General features: G+C 39.4%; 1 protein-coding gene across 1 annotated transcript; it reads left to right on the top strand.

The window, feature by feature from the left end:
• The first annotated feature begins 882 nt into the window (after window positions 1–882).
• homer3b (homer scaffold protein 3b) lies at window positions 883–20,208 on the top strand. The gene is made up of 9 exons (XM_057362504.1): window positions 883–1,277; window positions 6,196–6,352; window positions 6,450–6,581; window positions 6,887–6,994; window positions 14,494–14,609; window positions 16,807–16,963; window positions 18,131–18,241; window positions 18,362–18,442; window positions 18,838–20,208. Exons 1-9 carry the CDS (start codon window positions 1,273–1,275, stop codon window positions 19,021–19,023), a joined length of 1,053 nt encoding a protein of 350 aa, XP_057218487.1. The 5' UTR covers window positions 883–1,272; the 3' UTR covers window positions 19,024–20,208.
• Window positions 20,209–20,259: the final 51 nt, after the last annotated feature.

Below are 20,259 nucleotides of genomic sequence, written 5' to 3'. Positions count from 1 at the left end.
CTCAAAATCTGGGCAAAAATCTCTGAGCAAAAGTCTTGTAGTGTATTTTAGCCTTTAACAGTTGGCTAATAAAATGAACGTTGCAACTTGTTTAATGCAGTATGTGTGTTTGCATGGTAGAAAATTATATAAAATAATAAACTAAAACGAATATGTTTTGTGTGAAGTTAAAAAAAAAAGTTAACTAAACATGTGTATTTTGTTATGTTTATTTCATACAAGTCAAACGATTTGTCTTATAAAGGTCAAAATAATAAAACAAACGTTTATGATACGTACACGTTTTGTCTACTAAGATTACTTTTACTAATTATTTCGACTCTTCCCTGATAAATATTTACTCATTCACTTGCACGTGCTTGTAGGGGAACGTTTCCACCACTAGGGGGCGCTGTTGACGTACGATCCGGCAGCCAACGAGCATTTCTGATGTCTATGGCCCATTTCAGAGCTGTTGAAAAACAGAGTTACGACACACTCTGATCTCGCAGCCGCGCAGTCACGTGATTCACGGAGCTCTCAGTACTTCCAAACTATCACCTTGTTTAAATGGGTGCAGTGTGTGGAATTATAGAACCCTTGACACGAGTTAATTTCGCATTACATTCTCCCACATAGAAGTCTATGGGAGTGTCGTAACTCTCTCTTTCAACGGCTCTGGAAGTAGAGTGACAAGAGTTGCCATGGTAACCATCAGTCCCACTCTATCAAACTGTCGTTATGCAGTTAGCTTTTCTACAAAGCATTTGTAAAACAGCAACATATTGATATCAAATCATAGGCCGTATCTCTCATGAAATTAAGACTTACGTCTTTATTACAGTAGCCTACATAAGATTTCAGTATTTGCTGCTGCGGTCAGTGGCCCGTAGGGGGCAGCAGATTACAAATGCATGAGGGAGTAACGTCAGGTCAATGCAAGTGAACACACTGTAGTGTTCACGGGGTGCAGATTACTTGAGAAAAATCATCATGAGGAGAAATTGTAACATCAGAAGCGCATGCTTATTTCGTGCTTTTGAGCAGCTTGGAAACAACGAGGCCGTTCCAAAAAACTAACAGGACTATGAGGGCGACAAGCGGAGAGCCACTAGACAAAGGAGAGCTCCATTTCCACAAAAACACCCCATAACGGAGCAAACAAAGCCAAACAACTGTTTTGACAGCTGCGCTGCTGACTGACCATCGCCATTCAGACAGGACATATCGGATTTAACCGAACCTCTGCTGGAAAAACAAACTAGAGTGCTAATCGATTTACTTCTGTGCAAAATGGGGTGAGTGAGTGAGTGAGTTCACTTTCAAAGCGGCTTTTACTACAAACGTCCAGAAAAGCGACGATGATTTGCTGTTTAACGGCGCGGTTTATCTCTGTTTGACACTCAACTGTTGTTGTCATATCTGTGTAAGTTTCGTATGGATTCGCGTTTTGGATAAGTTAAGAAAAGACGAAAATAAACGCACATACTGGCGGTGTTTGAAAATCTAGTGAGCTACCGAGCTAGACAGCGTTTTTGGTGATCATTTGCTTCGAAGTCTACCAAAATGTCCAAAGTAATGTCCAAAAAATGCTGCACGCGCCAGTGATGACTAAGTTAGATCTCACGAGATTTCAAACAGTATAAACGCTGTTTTATGGGCATGTGTTTTTCATTTCCTTTCAGCTGTCTGCAAAATATCTTTGTTGTTTCACTTTTGTTAAATGCTGTTCTTTTGTGACCTAAAACAAATACATTGCAATGTTATGAATGTTCTCCTCTCTTATAAGCTGCATGTAATACTTGTGCTAAAAGCAAACGAAACACCAGGAGCCTTTTATCTACAGAACACAAACCTTCATTCATCTTGCGAGTAATTTTTTGCTTGACTGAGAAGAATCACCTTGAAAATCTGGAACCAGATTTTTTACAGTATGTAATATGGGAAGTTTAGTATACCCGGTATACTAATGTTTTAAAATAACCCTAACGTACTCGGAATTGGAAGAAGTCTTATTTGACCTCACTTTGCATTAAGTTTAATCATTTATTAAAATGCACTTTTTATTGCAACAAATCAAATCATCATAACATCCCTGTTTCCTTTCAGTAAACGCTTGAGACGTGTGGCAGATCGGCTTTATTGACACGCATTCACTGCAGAGGCGAGAGAAGGTGAACTGAGATTGGCCTCGCATGCTCAGAGGAGCTCAAATGGCACTCCGTAAATACATCTTGTTGCTAACAGACATTTCCCAGTAATTGGGTCTGAGGATCACATCGGCCAGATGTGAAATTTTAGAACTGTGTGCTATTACCCAGCAGGTGATAAGGAGTCTCTTAGCAGTTTATTTTTTACATTATGCTGTTCATTGTTTCAGCATTTGCCAGATTTGGTCATTTTAGTGGTATATAAAGAAGTTCAACTGTGCTTTTGGGAACAATCAGGTCTAGTGAATACTACAGACCTTGGAGCTGAGATTTACTATAGACGCTGGGAGTTCGACCTTTAGTTTTGAATGCATCTCTACTGTTCAACAGAAGTGCTTGATAAACACTTTTCACACCTGTATTGCCTTTTCCGAGGTGCTCTGTCCGAGATAACCTTCCCGTATGCCAGAGTGATTAAGCATTGCCAAAATGTCACTTTGTCCTCTCGAGGTTTACCGCAGGACGGAATGATGCCCAGATTTTGCTTTAGAGTCTTAATGGTGTGGTGGCACAGGTGTGACCTTCTTTGTGTGGATGGTGATGTGTCAGAGCCAAGTCTGGTCTAAATCTTATCTTGGACGGAAGAATGAGATTTAATGAGCGATTATGAGATGTACTCACTTGATCGCTTGCTGTTAGCATCAGCCCATTACTTACTTTTTGGCAGTGGGTTCCCTGCTGGCGGGGCAGAGGGATCAGGAGGTGTTATGGTGCGCATATCAGAGTTCAGCGAGGATGGTGTGGTGCAAAGACGAGGAGGAAAACGCAAGTAACTATAGCTGCAACACCCTGTGACATAATCTTCTGTCATCGGCCAATGAGAGTTAAGCAGAGGCGGCTCCAGTAGTGCTCTCTGATATCCATTTCATATTCCTGGAAATTCACTGACTTGGCTTTTCACACGCCAACACAGATCATTTTCGTTCCTGACTCTTTCATCTGAGATTTCTCTAAGCAGCATGCACTGAAGAAGTGTGTGAAATGGATGGTCAATACTTGGCAAGTGTGTACTATGGGAGTTCTTCCATCAATGCCGAGAATGCATTGCTTACCTGCATTGTGCAATTAATTGACACAAAACTGCAAAGCTAGAAGTGTTTACATTCACATGCGTGCACTGCATAGAGAACGATTCGACCCTTAGAGATGATGCATATCTCCTAGGCCCTGAGGCCTCTGACGGTCTATTCTAGTCTGCCTACTCACTCCATTTTTTAAACTCTTGTAGGTATTTTGTCTTAGCAAGGCACAATGCAACAAGTTTCCAGTGACTCGAGTTGTCAATTATTCTGTCCATGCTAAATACGAACGTGTTGACGCAATCACATTTAATTAGATGTTTGATTATTATATTATGGATTTTATGTTACGAAAGCAAGATTTTGGTCAAGTGAGCTGAGAAATAGAAACCATTATTTAATACTCGAGTACTCGGACGCGATCGCCATTGACGATCGATGATGAAAACGATGATCATTTGGGTCTATAAATATTTTTTTTTGTTATAAAATTATTTTCTTTCTTTCTGATTGGTTATGCTGGCATTTCGTGTGGTACCCAGAGTTTTGATTGGTTGCGTTGCGAGAGTTTGCGGTCCAGAGTCAAGTCCGGAGCACAGAAGGGCATATTGAAAGTGAACAGCGATGCCTGGTTTCACTTTAATAAACTTGAAAATTCTGTCAACTGCAAAATGTGCAGCAACAAGCTGCAGACAAAACATCCAAACTACTACAAGTTTGATTCGTTATCCTCTAATGCTGCGTTCCCACCAAATGACATGGTAAGTCAATGCAAAGACATCCTGCGGCGCGAATGACGCGGCGCAAATTGAGCGTTTCGGGCAAGTTGAAAAATCTGAACTTTGGTGAAAATTCACGCCGCGTTAACCAATCAGGAGCTTGTGACGTGATTATGACGTAGCGAGCGGAGGCAGAAATCCGAAACAACAATGGAGGGCAAAATCATCATCGCTGTATGTGGATACCTGGAGCTGTACGATACATCTTCTTACTTTTATCGAAACAGGAATAAAAAGGATCTTGCTTGGAAGAAAGTGAGTGAGGAGGTCGGACAAAGCCCCTCCCATGGCACAAATTCGCGTCTGTTGTGAAGTGAATTTCACGCGCAAATGAAGCGAGTAAACTCAAAATGTTCAAGCGTCCAACTACGCGCGAATAGCGCAATTTATTCGCACAAGTCGCGTTTGGTGGGAACGCTCTATAACACTCATGCGAGTGGCGCGATGCAACGTGGCAAAACGAAACCGAACAAGGTGTTTTGTTGCATCTCTTCGCGCTGCATCCAGTGGGCACAGAATTTCTGTTTATAATGGGTTCTAGTGCTTTATTCGCTCCGTTCGCGGAGCAGGGCTAGCTTTTTCAATCCATTCCCATGGAAGCTGAGCTCGCGTGGCGCTTGCGCTCCCGGAGCAAAGCGAGCATTCCTCTGCTCCGCAAGCACACGTCACCGTGTGCTCAAGTTCATAAGGCCCGATTCACATTTCGCGTCTGAAACCGCGAGGAAAACGGTAGCTGCGCCGCTTTCTCTTTTGCGCTGCACTCCGAAAAGTTAAGCTTTTCCATCTCGTTGCGGCGCTAAAGCGCCTAGAAAAATATGCGCACCGCGACCGCAGAAAAAAAAGCGAAATGTGAATCGGGCCTAAGAATGGATTAAAACACGCCCCGGACACACCTAGTCCCCTCTAATACCCTGCCCTCAGTTAATCGAGTACTCGTTTTTCAAACCTGTCCAGTACTCGAAATGAAATATGATCAAAAATTCCCATCCCTATTTGAGGTCTGAAAAATACAGAGCATCTTTTCTGTTATTTTCACCTGTTTCTCCAGTTTTCATTTTCTGCAAATAAATGCAAATATAAACAATTTTTTTACTTGACATTTGGGAGAAATATTGTTAGTAGTTCACAGAATGAAACAAAAATGATCATTTTACCTAAATACATTCATATAAATAGTAAATTCAGAAATTTTTATCATCACATTTTTGTCAATTCCGCGCAGTACTCTGTACTTACAGTCCCTGTGAACCGGAAGTTGCGATCGTTTTCTGACGCATTTCTGAGTGAAAAGGAATTTCAAAGGAGAAAATTAGTGGGCATGGCTTGCGTTTTTTACTGCGAATTTATTGGATCTATAAAAATAGCTGTTGCATATTGAAATGAAACTAGCAGCAGACTGACAGTTGAATGGGAGGAGTTAACAGATGCTCCGCCCAAGCCCTCTTATTTATATTATTTGAGATGGATAGTCATTTCAGGGCGTAAGTGCATTTTCAGATTTTAACAAGATTATGAGGGTACGTGAATTTTAAAAAGAAAATGACCCACAATTGATAAGCTATTTACTATGAACGCTGCAATATTTCATGAAAAATAAGAATTGCAATTTTTAATTTCACTGGGACTTTAAGTATTGTAATGTATTTCCAAGTGAAACTGAATATCGAACAACAAATAGGGCCTATAGCAGCTGTCCTTTTCATTGTCTGCATAAACCGTCAAACTGACATTATCAGAGAAGGAACACCACTTCAGAGCGCACGGATAAAACTTTTATAATAAACGTTTTATAATTACGTGAAGAAGAGAGCTTTCATCAAGTCACATCTGGTTAGACCAGCAACCTGGTTACCAACCCTGAGCTTTATCCATTGACACCATACTTGTATCCTTTTGCTAACAGTGTGGAATAACCAGGAAATTTGAGCCATTCTTGCAGATCAGAAAACCTTATTCTCATCATCATCTCGTATTGATTTAGTATTAGGACGTGATGATGTCAGACAGAATCTCTCCCCGGCCTACCGGAGAGCTGTGCACCTTCATAATCAGATCTGACCGTGACGTCCCACACTTGACCTCGCATTAGATGCTCGATCACACACCTGCTGTGCTATTGACCTATATCAGCCAAAGAATAATGAAACTGATGGCATCCTGATGAGGAACTGAATAATGCAGTGTGTGTTGTATTTTTTTGTCTCAAAGGGAACAGCCACTATTCAGCGCCAAGGCGCACGTTTTCCAGATCGATCCGGCCACTAAACGTAACTGGATTCCGGCCAGCAAACACGCTGTCACCGTCTCGTTCTTCTACGATGTCGGCAGGAGCGTGTATCGCATCATCAGCGTGGGGGGCACTAAGGTGAGAGACCTCGTCTATAGGCGATCGAATCTAAATCTATTTGTTCCAGTTTTATTTATCAAAAGATATGTTTCTTTTGTTGTTTTATGTAATATAGGCGATTATAAACAGCACAATTACACCGAATATGACCTTCACAAAAACATCACAGAAATTTGGCCAGTGGGCAGACAGCAGGGCGAACACAGTTTACGGCCTGGGATTCACCTCGGAGCAGCATCTTCAACAGGTAAATGTTTATTGATAGAAAGACATTTTTATTTAGGAATTTTCTTCATTAAATATGACTTTATTCAAAATCACTGACAATAATTTAGACTGTAGTTTGTGATTTAGACTATATTTGAGACATGTTACTGATGTGTAGGATATTGTATTATACAACAGATTCGGATTTAAAAAATACAGCATTCCAGCCATGCTTAAATAAGGGATATAGGCCTAGTAATAGTAAGTCTTATTTTATTGTTTAAGCATACTTGTTATAAAATAACTCATTGTTTTCAATTGTGTTGTGTGCAATTGTCTGTTCAGTTTGCAGAACAGTTCAAGGACCTAAAGGAAGCAGCTCGGCTCGTTCGGGATAAATCTCAGGAAAAGTTCGAGTTGTTGAGTCCTGCTTTAAACATCACAACTCCTCAGGTAAACTCACCAAAACACTTACTTCAAGCAAAACACCACCTGTTAGACGCCTGACTGAAAACAACATGGTAGCTTGCCGTAATGATTATAACTTAGACATTTAATAACTCATGTCGTAATATCTCAGTTGCTCAATATAGTTAATGTGCCAGCAGATTCCATTCCATCAATATTAGCTGCACAAACGATAGAGCGGCGGATCATCTGGCCTTTGGGGATATGACATCTAATGCAGCTGTCCTTATGCTTGGTACATTCAAAATTTAATATGAAAACTACTCGGCAGTTTTTTTTATTACAGACACAGAAACTATTAAATTGGGTTTAAGATTATTAATTGTTTTTGCAGAAGAGGCATTATGTCTTGATTTTGCTCTGGGAAGCAAAGTGAAGATGTAGGCGGTTTTACTGTGTTTATTGTTTTTCTGAATGCTTATGAAGCGTGTTTGTGTACGTTCTCAAAGCATGTCTTCACATGCCAGGTGGTTACACTGGTTGTAGCGGGTGTGGAGCGAGTTATATAACACTGCGGGGTCTCTGAGCGAATTTATAAGCAGTGTTTGTTTAGCTTTACAGGAAGCTGATCATTTTCACTTACTGAAAGTGACATTCTATGATAACTATCATACTTCATTCTTATAGATATAGTTCACCTTCAATATGAAAATTCTATCATCATTTATTCACCCTCAGGTTGTTCCAAATCTGTATAAATTTCTTTGTTCTGTGAACACAAAGGAAGATATTTGGAAGAATGTCAATAATCAAACAGATCTCATCCCCCATTTACTGCCATGGTAGGAAAAATACATACTATGGGAGTCAATAGGGGATGAGATCTGTTCCTTCAAATATCTTCCTTTGTGTTCAGCAGAACAAAAACATTTATACAGGTTTGGAACAACTTGAGAGTGAGTAAATGATGACAGAATTTTCGTTTTTGGGTGAACTGTCCTTTTAACTTCCCGTAGACCTCCACAAAGAATCAATAACGGTTGAGTAGTTTATTTTATTTAAAGGTCTCATGCAGAGACTTGGGCTTGTTTATTGTTTTATACTGTTGTATGAGGTCTACTTATGACGTTCGCTTGGTTTTTACATTCAAAAACATCAAAATCAATAAGTAATAGGCTATTTTCTACCCGGGTTTTGAGGCCGGTTCGACAAACGCTAGGTTTTAATGGACATGCCACATCGAAGACTTGGAAGTAAAAACCCACTGCTATGATTGGATGGCAGTTTGCGTAGTAAACTTAGTTGGAGCCTTATGTGAATTTGGTTAGAGACGTAACGTTAGGTTACACATTAGCACCATTCGCAGTTTTCGCACAGTACGGTATTAGTATTATCTGGAGACCTCGTGTGATTTATAAATGACCTCCCCACATCTGTATTTCATGTGGCACATTCGCACGGGATAAATGAAGCCTGTGATTTTACTCAAATTTATGGACTTATTTCCCAGATATGATGGCAAGGCTTTGCGTATAGTTTGTATAGCCTATAGTTGTATTGCGTTTAATGATATATGACCGTACATGTCAGCATTTAAGACCCGTGATCGCGAACCGGACAGAAGATCACCGCGATCGCTGGTCTCAAATGTTACGAGAGTTTCCATGATTAATAAACAAACGGGAGACTGCTGGTAATGCGTTACTGTGTTGAGAACGAGCTCCACGGCACGCAGCACGCGCTTCATGTATTGTACGTGAAACCAGAATCTATATTAAGTCTGCTTTTCAAAACTTTGGCCTAGATATGCATGATATATTATCGGCCGATAAATGGTCATATTTAATGTTATCGGTATCAGTAACGGCCGGATAAAAAATCAGGCCAAAATATACTATACACATACTTAAAAAAAAAAAAAATGTATAGACAGTGCGATGTAAGTCGCGTTTGGATAAAAGTGTCTGCCAAATGCTTAAATCTAAATGTAAATATGTATTAAAGTCAATAAATAATATTAAGATACAGTATATTAGTGGTGCAACAGATCACAAAACTCATGGTTCGGATCATTTTACTGATTTTTGGTCCCATATCTGATCATTTTTCGGATCAGCTAATGTAAATGCTCATCATAGTTTTATTATTATATATTATTATAATAATGACTATAGTAACTTGTCTTTGCAATCAATAAAATGCTCAAAAATAGGGGCGATAATAAAGATTTTAATAAGAATTAAGTTGTGAATGTACCCTGAAGACATCAACAGAACAAACTGGAGAGAGAGCGCGTGCACGCTAAAACTCTTTTACTTTATGATGAATAAACTTACAGTTAATCCACTGGTCACATGCGTTCTGAAACGTAGAGCACGACCCATACGGATAACGGATCAACCGCGATCCGTTTCACATCTACAGTATATGTTTGTTCTACCAATAATTCCTCTTAGGACAAATCGCAATGTCAGATTTAGGGTGGGCCCTGCGGCTTTATAAAGTGAGGCGCGTCTTTATACAACTCGAGCTGCAGACACGTGTCGTCTTTATACATCGCGGGCTACACAGACACGCGTCTTCTTCTGTTCCCCATTTTGCGGCGTCATAACTTTTGAGCAACAGCGAAAATGTCCATTCCGGAGCATCTCTTCTATGCGGCTCAGTCGAAAGATCGTTTCAGCCGATTTTCATGACAATCAGTCACAATTTCTAGGACTAGAAGCGAAAAAACGCAAACTGTACTTTTCAAGATGGCCGCTACTGTAATGGGCGGAGTCTTAGTGTAATGCATGGAATGTGTGCCGAGTAGAATTTTTGTACATCAATGGGTTCAAAAGTTACAGCCGTTTGAAAAGTGAATTTTTGAACTGCTGGTGGCGCTATAGAGTGAGTGCTAGAGCCACATGACTAATGAGTACCACCTATACGAGTGTGCCAATTTTCACCATTGTCCTACGTACGGTTCATAGGACTACCATTGGTTAAGAATAAGAATAATAATACTGACAAACAATACAGGCCATAGCCCAGGGCTAGTCAACTGGCGGCCCGCGGGCCAAATGCGGCCCGTCAATCATCTTTACCTGGCCCGCCTTAACATTTCAAATAAGTGGAGAAACTTTAAGAACGGTGTGCTTTAAATGCACGTCCTCCTGAGACGCCACATCTTTAAAAGTCCAAAACGCTGCTACATTCAATACGAAAGTAATTCCCACGGCTCATAATGATTTACGTCTTTTAAAGCGATTTGATCGGTCTGTCCAAAAAACTTAATGTTATTTACAACGTTATAATCAGCAATGCATTGCACAGCCACAGGCAATCGGTTTGCGCACGTGATAGGTCGCGTTCTAAAACACGTTTTGTGCCCTTGAAAGTAGGCTAACTGTAGGAAGGGTACACCACGTGAACGGTTGTCTCAGATAATGGGAAAACGGTGTTGTTTTTATTACTGCATTCATTATGAATAATGGCTATATTTACAAAAAACAGCTGTTCATCTCCCCCAGAACTCAAGAGCACTATACAAAGGATCTGCCCTATAAAGTGCGTGGGGCACATGAATGCGATCGGAATTCACCCGACGATGTGATAATAACGTTCAGTTTCTTGCACAGATCAATTGACTCGCTTTATAAGAAGCTAATTTAACGTCACAAGGGGCAGGGATTACTTTTGTGTTGAATGTATTTGCGTCTTTTACTTTTATTGATTTACCTATAATTAATTCAACCAAATATCTTCATAAATATCTTCTTGAAAAAACAATGCCACCCACATCTTGGATGTACTGGAGAACTGTGGGTGAGTAAATTAGGAGCAATTTTGGGGTAAAGTAACACATTAAGGAATATAAAATACAATTAAAAAGACAATATCCCTTTTAATTTAATATCATGAAAAGGCACAAATACTGGATGCAATATTTGTGTGCATTTTTATATATATATGGCTTATAAGTAAAAGCAACAAAAACAGTATAAAAGGAACAAAACGCAATAAATAACAGAAATACAAAATAACAGAAGAAATTAGGATATGGTAAAAAACTGGCCCGCATCCTATTTATACTTTTGGAATCTGGCCCTCAAAGAAAAGTAGTTGAAAACCCCTGCCATAGCCCCTTCGGGGGCCCCTAATTACAACACTGAAATGGACTGTTTTTGTGAATTACATACTTTTATTAAACTAAAGTTTTGAATGATTATAGAAAAATTTCAAGCCGTTACAGGCGCGCAAAGAATCTTGGTTAGCCAAAGCTGTGAAGGATACATTCGTTCCATCCTTAAAACAGGAAATAAGGTCGCATTTTGGGGCTGCTTTTGAAGCAACCTTTGAATCGTGACAGCCTTACCAGCTTTCAGTCGTGCTGCTGTGACGCAATCGATCTTAAAATGCAGCCTTCAAAGAACGCAGCCCCTGAATTGGGACACAGCCGCTGGCTGCGCAGACACGCATCTTCTTTATACAGTTATAAAGTCAGGCGGGTCAGCACAAACTGTATCCTCTTTATACAGCGCAAGCGTCACAGTTATAAAGTAGGGGTGTCGAAATTAATCGTTTTTACGATGCATCGCGATGCAAACGAGGACGATTCGGTATCGGTTCAGTAACAGACCATAACCGGTTATAACGAATTTACGTTTTTCTGACGTCATGTCGCATACGTGCTTTTACTGCTTTAGCATACAATGGCGGAGGTAGGTGAGATGCGTGTAATTAAAAATGCTCCAACTACTTTAAAAGCCGACATCTGGGCACATTTTGGCTTTTATGAAAAACCTGGTAAGCACGACCTGGACAGGACACTTGCTGTGTGTAAATCTTGTCACGCACAAATAAAATATGCAGGGGGTAATACCACTAACTTGAGAAACCAGGTCAGCCGTTTTCACCCTGAGCTGTTAACGCCTGTCAGCGCCACTGCTCTCTGTGCTCATCGAGTTGCTATAACATGCGATTCCTGGACTTCGGTCGCGACAGAGTCGTATGTGACAATAATGGCATATTACATTAGCGAGGACTGGGAGATTAATATGTTCACACTGCAAGCCTTAATGCTCAATTCAGATTTTTTGTTCGGCTGTTCACACTATTTTTAAAATGTGGCCAATATCAGATTCCAGTGTGAACTCGAGTCGTGATGGTTATAAACTGAATCGTATGCGCAAAACAACAATAACACGTAACACGCAGCACGCATTCATACAGAATTAAGCAAGGGTCTAGTCAGCGGGTGTGTTTGACTTTATGCGGTGCTGAGCGGATTGATCTCACGGCGCGATTTTAGAGCATTCCCGGACAGTGCAAGGGTTTATGTTTATAATCTGATGCTTAATGTTTGGCAACCGAGCTGTAAAGTGCACTTCAGTCAACAGAATAGCGCGTGAAGCTTTCAATTAGCGCAGAATTATGACGCAAGTCGATCTACAATGACGCAAAAGTCACATGAATTCCGATATGACCGTTCAGACTGAGGTCGCATTGCGAAACATCAGACCTGTATCTGATTTAGGACCACATATGGAAGTGGCTCAGATCAGATTAAAAAAGATCAGATTCCATGTGGTTTGTCCTGTTCACACTGTCATGCAGTAAACAGATCTGGGTCGCATATGAGCAAAAAAATCTGATTTTTTTTGCATAAATCGAACAAAATCGAGAGCAGTTTATGAGTCTCACATGGGTGCTCATCTGGCAGAGCTACTGTCTCATGCCGTTATCGGATAAAGATGTAGTGCTTGTGACAGATAATGTTTGATGTTTGATACATCGAAGAAGAGCAGGTAAAATTAAAGGTTCAGTTCATATATCTGACTGCTTGTATTTATTGACAAAATTGTATACATGTGATTGTGAACTAGTAAAATTGAAATTTGAGGATGCAGTGCATCGTCAATGCATCGTAATATCGAATTGAACCGAATCGATGACATGATAATCCGAACCGAACCGAACCATGACACTAGTGTAGGTTCACACCTCTATTATAAAGTCAGGCCAGTCTGTACAGCGTGAGCTTGTATGCCTCTTAGCCCTGTTTGTATTTGTTTACACCGTGTCTTTTGCAGCACAGAGCAGCGAGTCACGTGACGAAAGTGAAACATTTGTTGGAATCACGATGCCGACCCAACATCGTGATGTCTGTCAGCCATCGGCGATGGACAATGGCATCGTCTATCTCCCAAACCGTAGTCAGATTGCTTTATATGGCCTTATCCAAACCTACTAGATACTATAGAAAAGAATTCCCTCCCCCTTCAAAATAATCACATTTTGTTGCTTTGCAGCTTGAAATTAAGATGGACACAGTTTTTGTTTTATCCAGCTGTATTTCCTCAGTGCAGGGGGGGATTCTTTTCTAACGTCGTCCAGTATCAGCTTCAGTGCTCTGTGAAACAGCCCCAGTTCTTGATAAAGAAAGATCATGCTTGAATCTGTGATCCCTCCTTTAAAATGCAGAAATCTGCGAGATACATTATTGAAGAAGCTCTCCCAAGCCATTAACCTTAAAGAGGTCCATAAAGAGCATCATCTCATCCTCTTTGCTTTTGCCGTGAAGATCGATAGAGAAGGCAAATGAGCCGTCGGCCGGAGCGGTCGGATTGAAAGTAGAACATCTTCCTGAATGCCAAGTTCGAGATTGATAAATTATACAAGCTTTTCTGAGTGCTCTACAGACACACCACAGTACATGTTTGAAAGACCAAGGCTGTTCCACCGAGAAAGCCTTTCAGGAGTACGTTCTGGTTTTGTCGATGAACAGCGGTTTGAAATAAACTGATGTACTTTCAGTTTTCAATCACAGAACGTTGCCATATGTTGACTCGTCCCCGATGTACTCCAGACTGCACTGCTCAAGGTTTTCTATATCAAAGAAACTGACTAGGAATGCCGTGTTCATAGAAATGATTTCTTGCTGTTTTAGTGTGAACTGGAAAATGTTCGCCAGCTGGATCCGCCTCTCATAATACTGTAAAGCACCAAATCATTAAATGCATTATTTGTATTTAAAGGTGCTGTGTGTATGGAGGATCTATTGACAGAAATGCAATATAATATAATTAACTTGTGGTGTATGAAGGTGTATAAAGACCTCACATAATGAAGTGTTATGTTTTTATTATCTACATACACCGCAGGACCTTACATATAATTCACCGTGTTGTTTCTACAGTAGCCCTAAACGGACAAACATGCACGGTATGTGGAAAATACAGCGTTTCTGAACCTTAGATCGTGTATATACATTGCATTACATTTAAAACAAACAATAATATTCGTTTCAGTGTCATATGACCCCTTTAATCCATTATCTCCTTCTGCAAAGAATCAATGAATAAAAAAGTTCTAATGGCATGGATATTATTGGCTTCCAGTATTGGCTGATGTTGGAAATGTAAACAATGCTTCCATTGGCCAGCACTGATATGATCACAAATATATTGTGCTTCTATAGCATGTGTACATCTTTTGTATGCAAATGATTGCCCATAATGATAGTCATGGGGTTGACTGATCCATGTATGTGTGTAACACAGGCTCCTCCGCTGCTCGATGTCAACGGCTCCACTGAGGAAAAGCTGTTTCGCAGTAAGAGTGCTGATATGGAGCAGACCACCGAGAAGGAGCAGATGAGGAAGATGCTGTCTGAAGGGTAAAACACATCTGCCCGACTCCCATCCTATTTACATCTTGAGTTTTAAATGACGTTTATTCATAAAATATGGTGTTTTCTGTACATTAGGGAACACTTCGGTGTGCATTTACTTACCATTGGAGATATAGATCCCATGTTTTTTTTTGTTGTTTTTACAAAATTATCTAATATCAAATTAATCTAGAAATTAAGGCTACTTTTAAATGCATCGTATTCTTTCCCTCTTTATAAATAGTGATTTTGATGTTCATCAAGGTCAACCCTGCTACTAAAAAGGTTTTTAATCTTACTACTTTTTTATTACTGAAAAATAGCAGTTATTCTAAATGTGTCTCAAATGTTGGGTTACAAAAAGGGAAAACCTCATTTAAAACTAATAGAAAATTAAAGGTTGTATTCATAATTCAACCATCTTAGGTTATTGATCAGCATTTGAAGCACCTAATTTGACTGACCATTTGTTGTTCTTGACAATTATTCGATCTACTAGGAAAGTAGTGTATCTTCAAAGAACAGGCCTCTATACCTAAATTCTTTACACATATTTAAGGTCCAATGTGTAATTTTTTGGAGGATCTATTGACAGAAATGCAATATAATAAACATAACTATGTGTTCAGAGGTGTATAAAGACCTTACATAATGAAGCGATATGTTTTTATTATCTTAAGCCTGTGGCATGCTTGCTTTTTAGCTGAATACACAGCCTTGGAAATTACACTTCCTTCGACTCATACACATACACACGGGGTTTGACGCAAGCACGTTGCGACATATTTCAATAGAGATTGCAATACAGAGCGAATTTCATAAATATGTTATCTCCTTTAGCAAAGAAGTGAAAACGTGACGACATCTTAGTCCTGTGAGAGCCGCCGTAGTGCTTTGAATGGGAGGGAGGAGTGTGCCTTTGGTTGCAATTCACCTCTAGATGCCGCTAAATTTCATACACTGGACCTTTAATTTACATTAACATTATATTTTGGACACAAAGCATGTACGCATGTTTGGACACGTAAAATATTCATTGTTTGACTTTAAATTAGTCAGACATTTTGCAGTGTGGTACTAGGTACATGTGGTGTCTGACCTCACTTCCTCACGCATGTTGATCTAATCAGTACGCCTGACATACACTTCCTGCTCAGTAGTATTCTGGGCTAATTGGCAGTGAGCTTCATGTCAAAAGTTTATGGATTCACGGAGTCACAACACTGAATACACTCATTGTTTTTAGCATCTGAATTAAAACCTAAGCCCATGCTCATTCAGCTGCCCTAAAGGTCGTTCAGCATTTACTCATCTTCATGTCATCCCAAACCTGTATGAGTTTCTTTCTCCTGCAGAACACAAAAGAAGATATTTTAAAAGACGTTGGTAACCAAACAACATTGGCCCCCATTGACTTCCACTATATGAACACAAAACCACAAAACATTTCACAAAATATCTTCTTTTGTGTTTAACAAAAGAAAGAGTCATATAAAGGTTTGGAATGACAGGTGGGTAAATAAATGATAACAGAATTTAAATTTTTAGGTGAACTATCCATTTAAAAGAAATGTGTTGTACATAGGAAGTCCATACAGGTTTTGAACAACATGACATTAAAACCTTTTTTGGTGAATTATCTTTTAACAAACATTGAGACAAACACCAAGATTAGTTATTGAGCCAGACGATGACATGCCAAATAAACAAAACAATGTTAAAAGCACCAAAGAGCCGCAGTGTTTATACTGTATGTGGGAAGTCAGCCTACGATTTGCTTGCTTGTAGTCCCTGCTATTAAAATGGGATTGCGAAAACTATTTTGACACTCAAATGATGCACTTTTACTTCTACATTTGAAATCTGAAATGGCACATTGAAATCTCAAGTGAAATGTGTCTCTGACGGTTTTGTTATAAATTTGTGACATTTCAAATTTAAGACATATGTGCTTTGTCAATGTCACTATTAAAAACAACAGTTGTTGACTAATGTGCTATAAAATAAATAATAAACGATGCAAAATAAATTGAATAAATAATCAAACAAAAGATCAACTTTTGATGATGCCTGACAGAAAAGGTGTGTTTACCATCTGCTGATGTTGCACCAAAATCTTTGATGAAATGAAAGATTTGTCTTGGGTTTCAGAAGGAGCTTCATAATGAGTATAACTGAAACACAGATGTTTGTTTGTTCACAGGTCGATATGTGAAATAAACTCAGAAGCCGAGCTGTTTTCTCTTCGGGAAAGCAACGCAAAGCTGTTAGCGGCTCTTCATGAAGCGAGCAGCAGCATTGAACAATGGAAAAAACAGCTAGCCGAGTATCAGGAAGAAACAGATCGGCTCAGAGAGCAGGTGAGGAGCCGTCAGTCATAGCACTTCAGACTCATGATTGTTTTTTTTAATGCCCATTGGATGTCATTATTAAGATGGCTGGGTAAATATCATTTCAGATGGTGTTTTTGAAGTGTTTTCCCCACCGCTTCCTCTTTTATTTGTGTTCTTTGAGGATAACTTTCACATCTAAATGTTCTGATGTATTAACGATTTGTTTTAGCAGCGGTCTCACGCGAACTGAAAACTTCCCCTTCGGCACGCTTTTACATAAATGATTCTCAACAAATGCTTTGAAGGTCTGCTGAACCGAACATCAGCTAGGTGACATATGTAGTTCAGGTCTCACGGGAGGGCATCCAAGGATATTTATAGGAAAAGACAATACGCGTTCACTGCCCAGAACGGGAAAGACAAATGACCGTTGGGAAAATGAGACTCTCTAACATAAACAGAAAAGTACTTGGAGTTGTGACGGTGGTAGAAGCTCCACAGTGCAGTGATGGCCTGGTTTACTTTCTTTTTGGAGTTTGCAAGGGTGTCAAGTTGCTTGTAAATTATAGAGACCTTTGAAAATAAAACGCTCAGTTACAGAAAGAAGAATCGTGGTAAATGTCTGAGTTATGGATCTACAGTTTGGTCAAAAAATCGAAGACCATATTGGAAGATTTAAGTTCTATTTAAAGGTCCAGTGTATGGAATTTAGTGGCATCTAGTGGTGAGGTTGCGAATTGCAACCAACGGCTCCCTCCACCCCTCCCTTTCGAAGCACTACGGTGGCTGACACAGAACTAAGATGATGTCATGTGTTTGCTTCTTTGCCGAAAGAGATAACGTATGCACGAAACGCGTTCTGTAGAGCAGTTTGTCCGTTTAGGGCTACTGTAGAAACAACATGATGAATTCCACATAAGGGGACCCGCGGTGTATGTAGATAGAAATAGCTCATTTTAAGATAACAAAAACATATTGTTTCATTATGTAAGGTCTTCATACACCTCTGAAAACAAAGTTAGGTAGATTATATTGCATTTCTGTCAATAGATCCTCCAAAACATTATACACTGAACCTTTAAACCTGGAAAATACAGAAAAGTTTGGAATTAAAGACATTTAAAAGAATATCATACATAATATATAATGATTTATTTCATAAATTGTAAGATGGCAGGTGGTTTCATGTTTCAGGTTGCAGAGCTGGAAGCTCAGAGCTCAGTTTCAGCCTCAGGCGAGAGGGGGAGCGAGGAGCTCACTCAGTCTATGGCGGAGATGGAGGCCCTTATAAAAGCTAAAGATGAGGTACACTGTCCAAACATAATGTAATAACACTGATAAAAACAGCTTTCAACTTTTGAGATCAATGTGGATAAAATATTCCTAGTTTATTTCTTGTTTGTTGTTCAAATTTTAATTATACAGGAAATAAAGATTCTGCAAGGCAAGAAACCAGACGTTACTGATCTGGAGAAGGAAAGAGAGGAGGCCAGCAAAAGGGTCCAGGTAGAGTTTCACTAATAAAAATATTGTCATTTTTAAAATTATAGAGAAATAAAGGGATAGTTTACCCAGAAATGAAAATTCTGTCATTTACTCGCTCTCTTGTCATTTCAAACCTGTATGACTTCTACTGAACACAAAAGAAGATATTTTGAAGAATGTTGGTAACCGAACTACAGTGGTACCCATTGAATTGCATTGGTTTTGTGTCCATACAGTAGAAGTGAATGAGTACCGCTGTTGTTTGGCAACCAACATTCTTCAAAATATCTTCTTTTCTGTTCTCCAGAAGAAAGAAACTCGCACATGTTTGAAATGACAAGATAGTGAGTAAATGATGACAAAATTTTAATTTTGGGATGAACTGCTCCTTTAATACATATTTGTCTTGGGAATAGGACTTGGAGGAGAAGAACGCAGAGTTGGAGAATCGTGTGCAGTCAGCAGAAAACGCTTTAGCTTTCTCTCTGGATGCCCGGAACCAGGTGGAGAGTGAAGTGCAGAATGTCATTGAGACTTTAGATGTCAAGATCTATGATTTGAGTAACCTGCGACAGAATTTATCCAAGCTCCTGGAGAAATGACTAAAGCAACATCAACAGCTGCAGTTGGACAGCAACAGCTGCGGCAAAACCTTCACAAAGACACTATTATAAAGTAGAAACTCTACTGGAATCTGTCCAGCTGCCCAAGTCGCACAATTCAGCGGTTCATCATGGTACGCGTCTGGTCGCAAAAACGAATAAGTTGCATGACAGTAACTTATGTTTAGGGCACCATTGCTGATTTGCTTCCACTGTTCACATTTATCAGATGTTTCTCATCTTCAGAACAGAGCACATGTTTGCCTAAAATAATAGCAAACTGTGGAAAAGAGCTTTTTATAGGCAGGTTTCAGACCTGACTGGTACTGCAGATAAATATAGTTTAGATGACATTGACTTGTGTTAAATCTGTGAGCTAACTAGTTTTTGAAGCATTTTGAACAGAACGTGTAGAAATAAGCTATACTGTTCAATATATTCACCAGTATTGTTCTTTGATGCATATAGCTAGAATTAAACATTAAAAATATCTCAGTATTTAAAGCTACCAGTATGTCTGTTGGGAGATTCTGTTTGGACATTTATTAGGCTATTATTTCATTGAATGGCTTATTGAATTACTCGGGCCATTAGCACTTTCTCTTACATGCCTCATAAAGTTTATGTAGGGCTCTGTACTTGACAACTACAGCAACGGAAATATAAGCACATAGTTCTAACTTCTAACACAACATATCTCGTGGCAACAAATGATAACAAGTATAACATTAACATCTCTTTATCCTTTACTCATTTATTCATTGTTTTACTGGTGTGCTGCAGCTTGTGTCTGAATATGCAAGTATTTGTTGTATAAAGCCTGATGGGTTCCTGCAAGCTGGACAATTTAATAGTCAGATTTAATTTCCACTACAGTTCAATCAGTTTAAACACACTAACCGCAACAACCCTTTAGGTGCGTAACTTTAGACCTTTTAATGACCACAATCGTGTGTCATCTTGCTTGCTTCTTTATACCATTATTTATACTATGTAGTTCTCCTTTTTTAAGAAAGTATTTTCCTTTCTTTAGTTTAACGTGTACTGTAACGGTTGTGTTTAGTCCACTTGGACATAGTTTTCACATACTCTCAAGAACATTTGCACATATGCTATTTTTCTATTGTGTGCCTGTTGTTGGTGATTTTATATGAGTTCACAATAAATATATGAGTGTTTGCCTACTTTGGAACACCTCCTGTGATTTATTTCTCACACATTACCCAGTGTAGCCTA

The sequence above is a fragment of the Triplophysa rosa genome, linkage group LG20 (assembly GCF_024868665.1).
Source record: "Triplophysa rosa linkage group LG20, Trosa_1v2, whole genome shotgun sequence".
Taxonomy (NCBI): domain Eukaryota; kingdom Metazoa; phylum Chordata; class Actinopteri; order Cypriniformes; family Nemacheilidae; genus Triplophysa; species Triplophysa rosa.
Note: the sequence above shows the minus strand (reverse complement) of the source record. Positions and strands in the feature narration are given on the sequence as shown.

Excerpts from the sequence above, each read along its gene's own strand:
- homer3b (XM_057362504.1), top strand. Across the intron at positions 14,610-16,806 it reads AGGAAGATGCTGTCTGAAGG|GTCGATATGTGAAATAAACT; the intron begins GTAAAACACATC and ends GTTTGTTCACAG. Across the intron at positions 18,443-18,837 it reads AGGCCAGCAAAAGGGTCCAG|GACTTGGAGGAGAAGAACGC; the intron begins GTAGAGTTTCAC and ends TCTTGGGAATAG.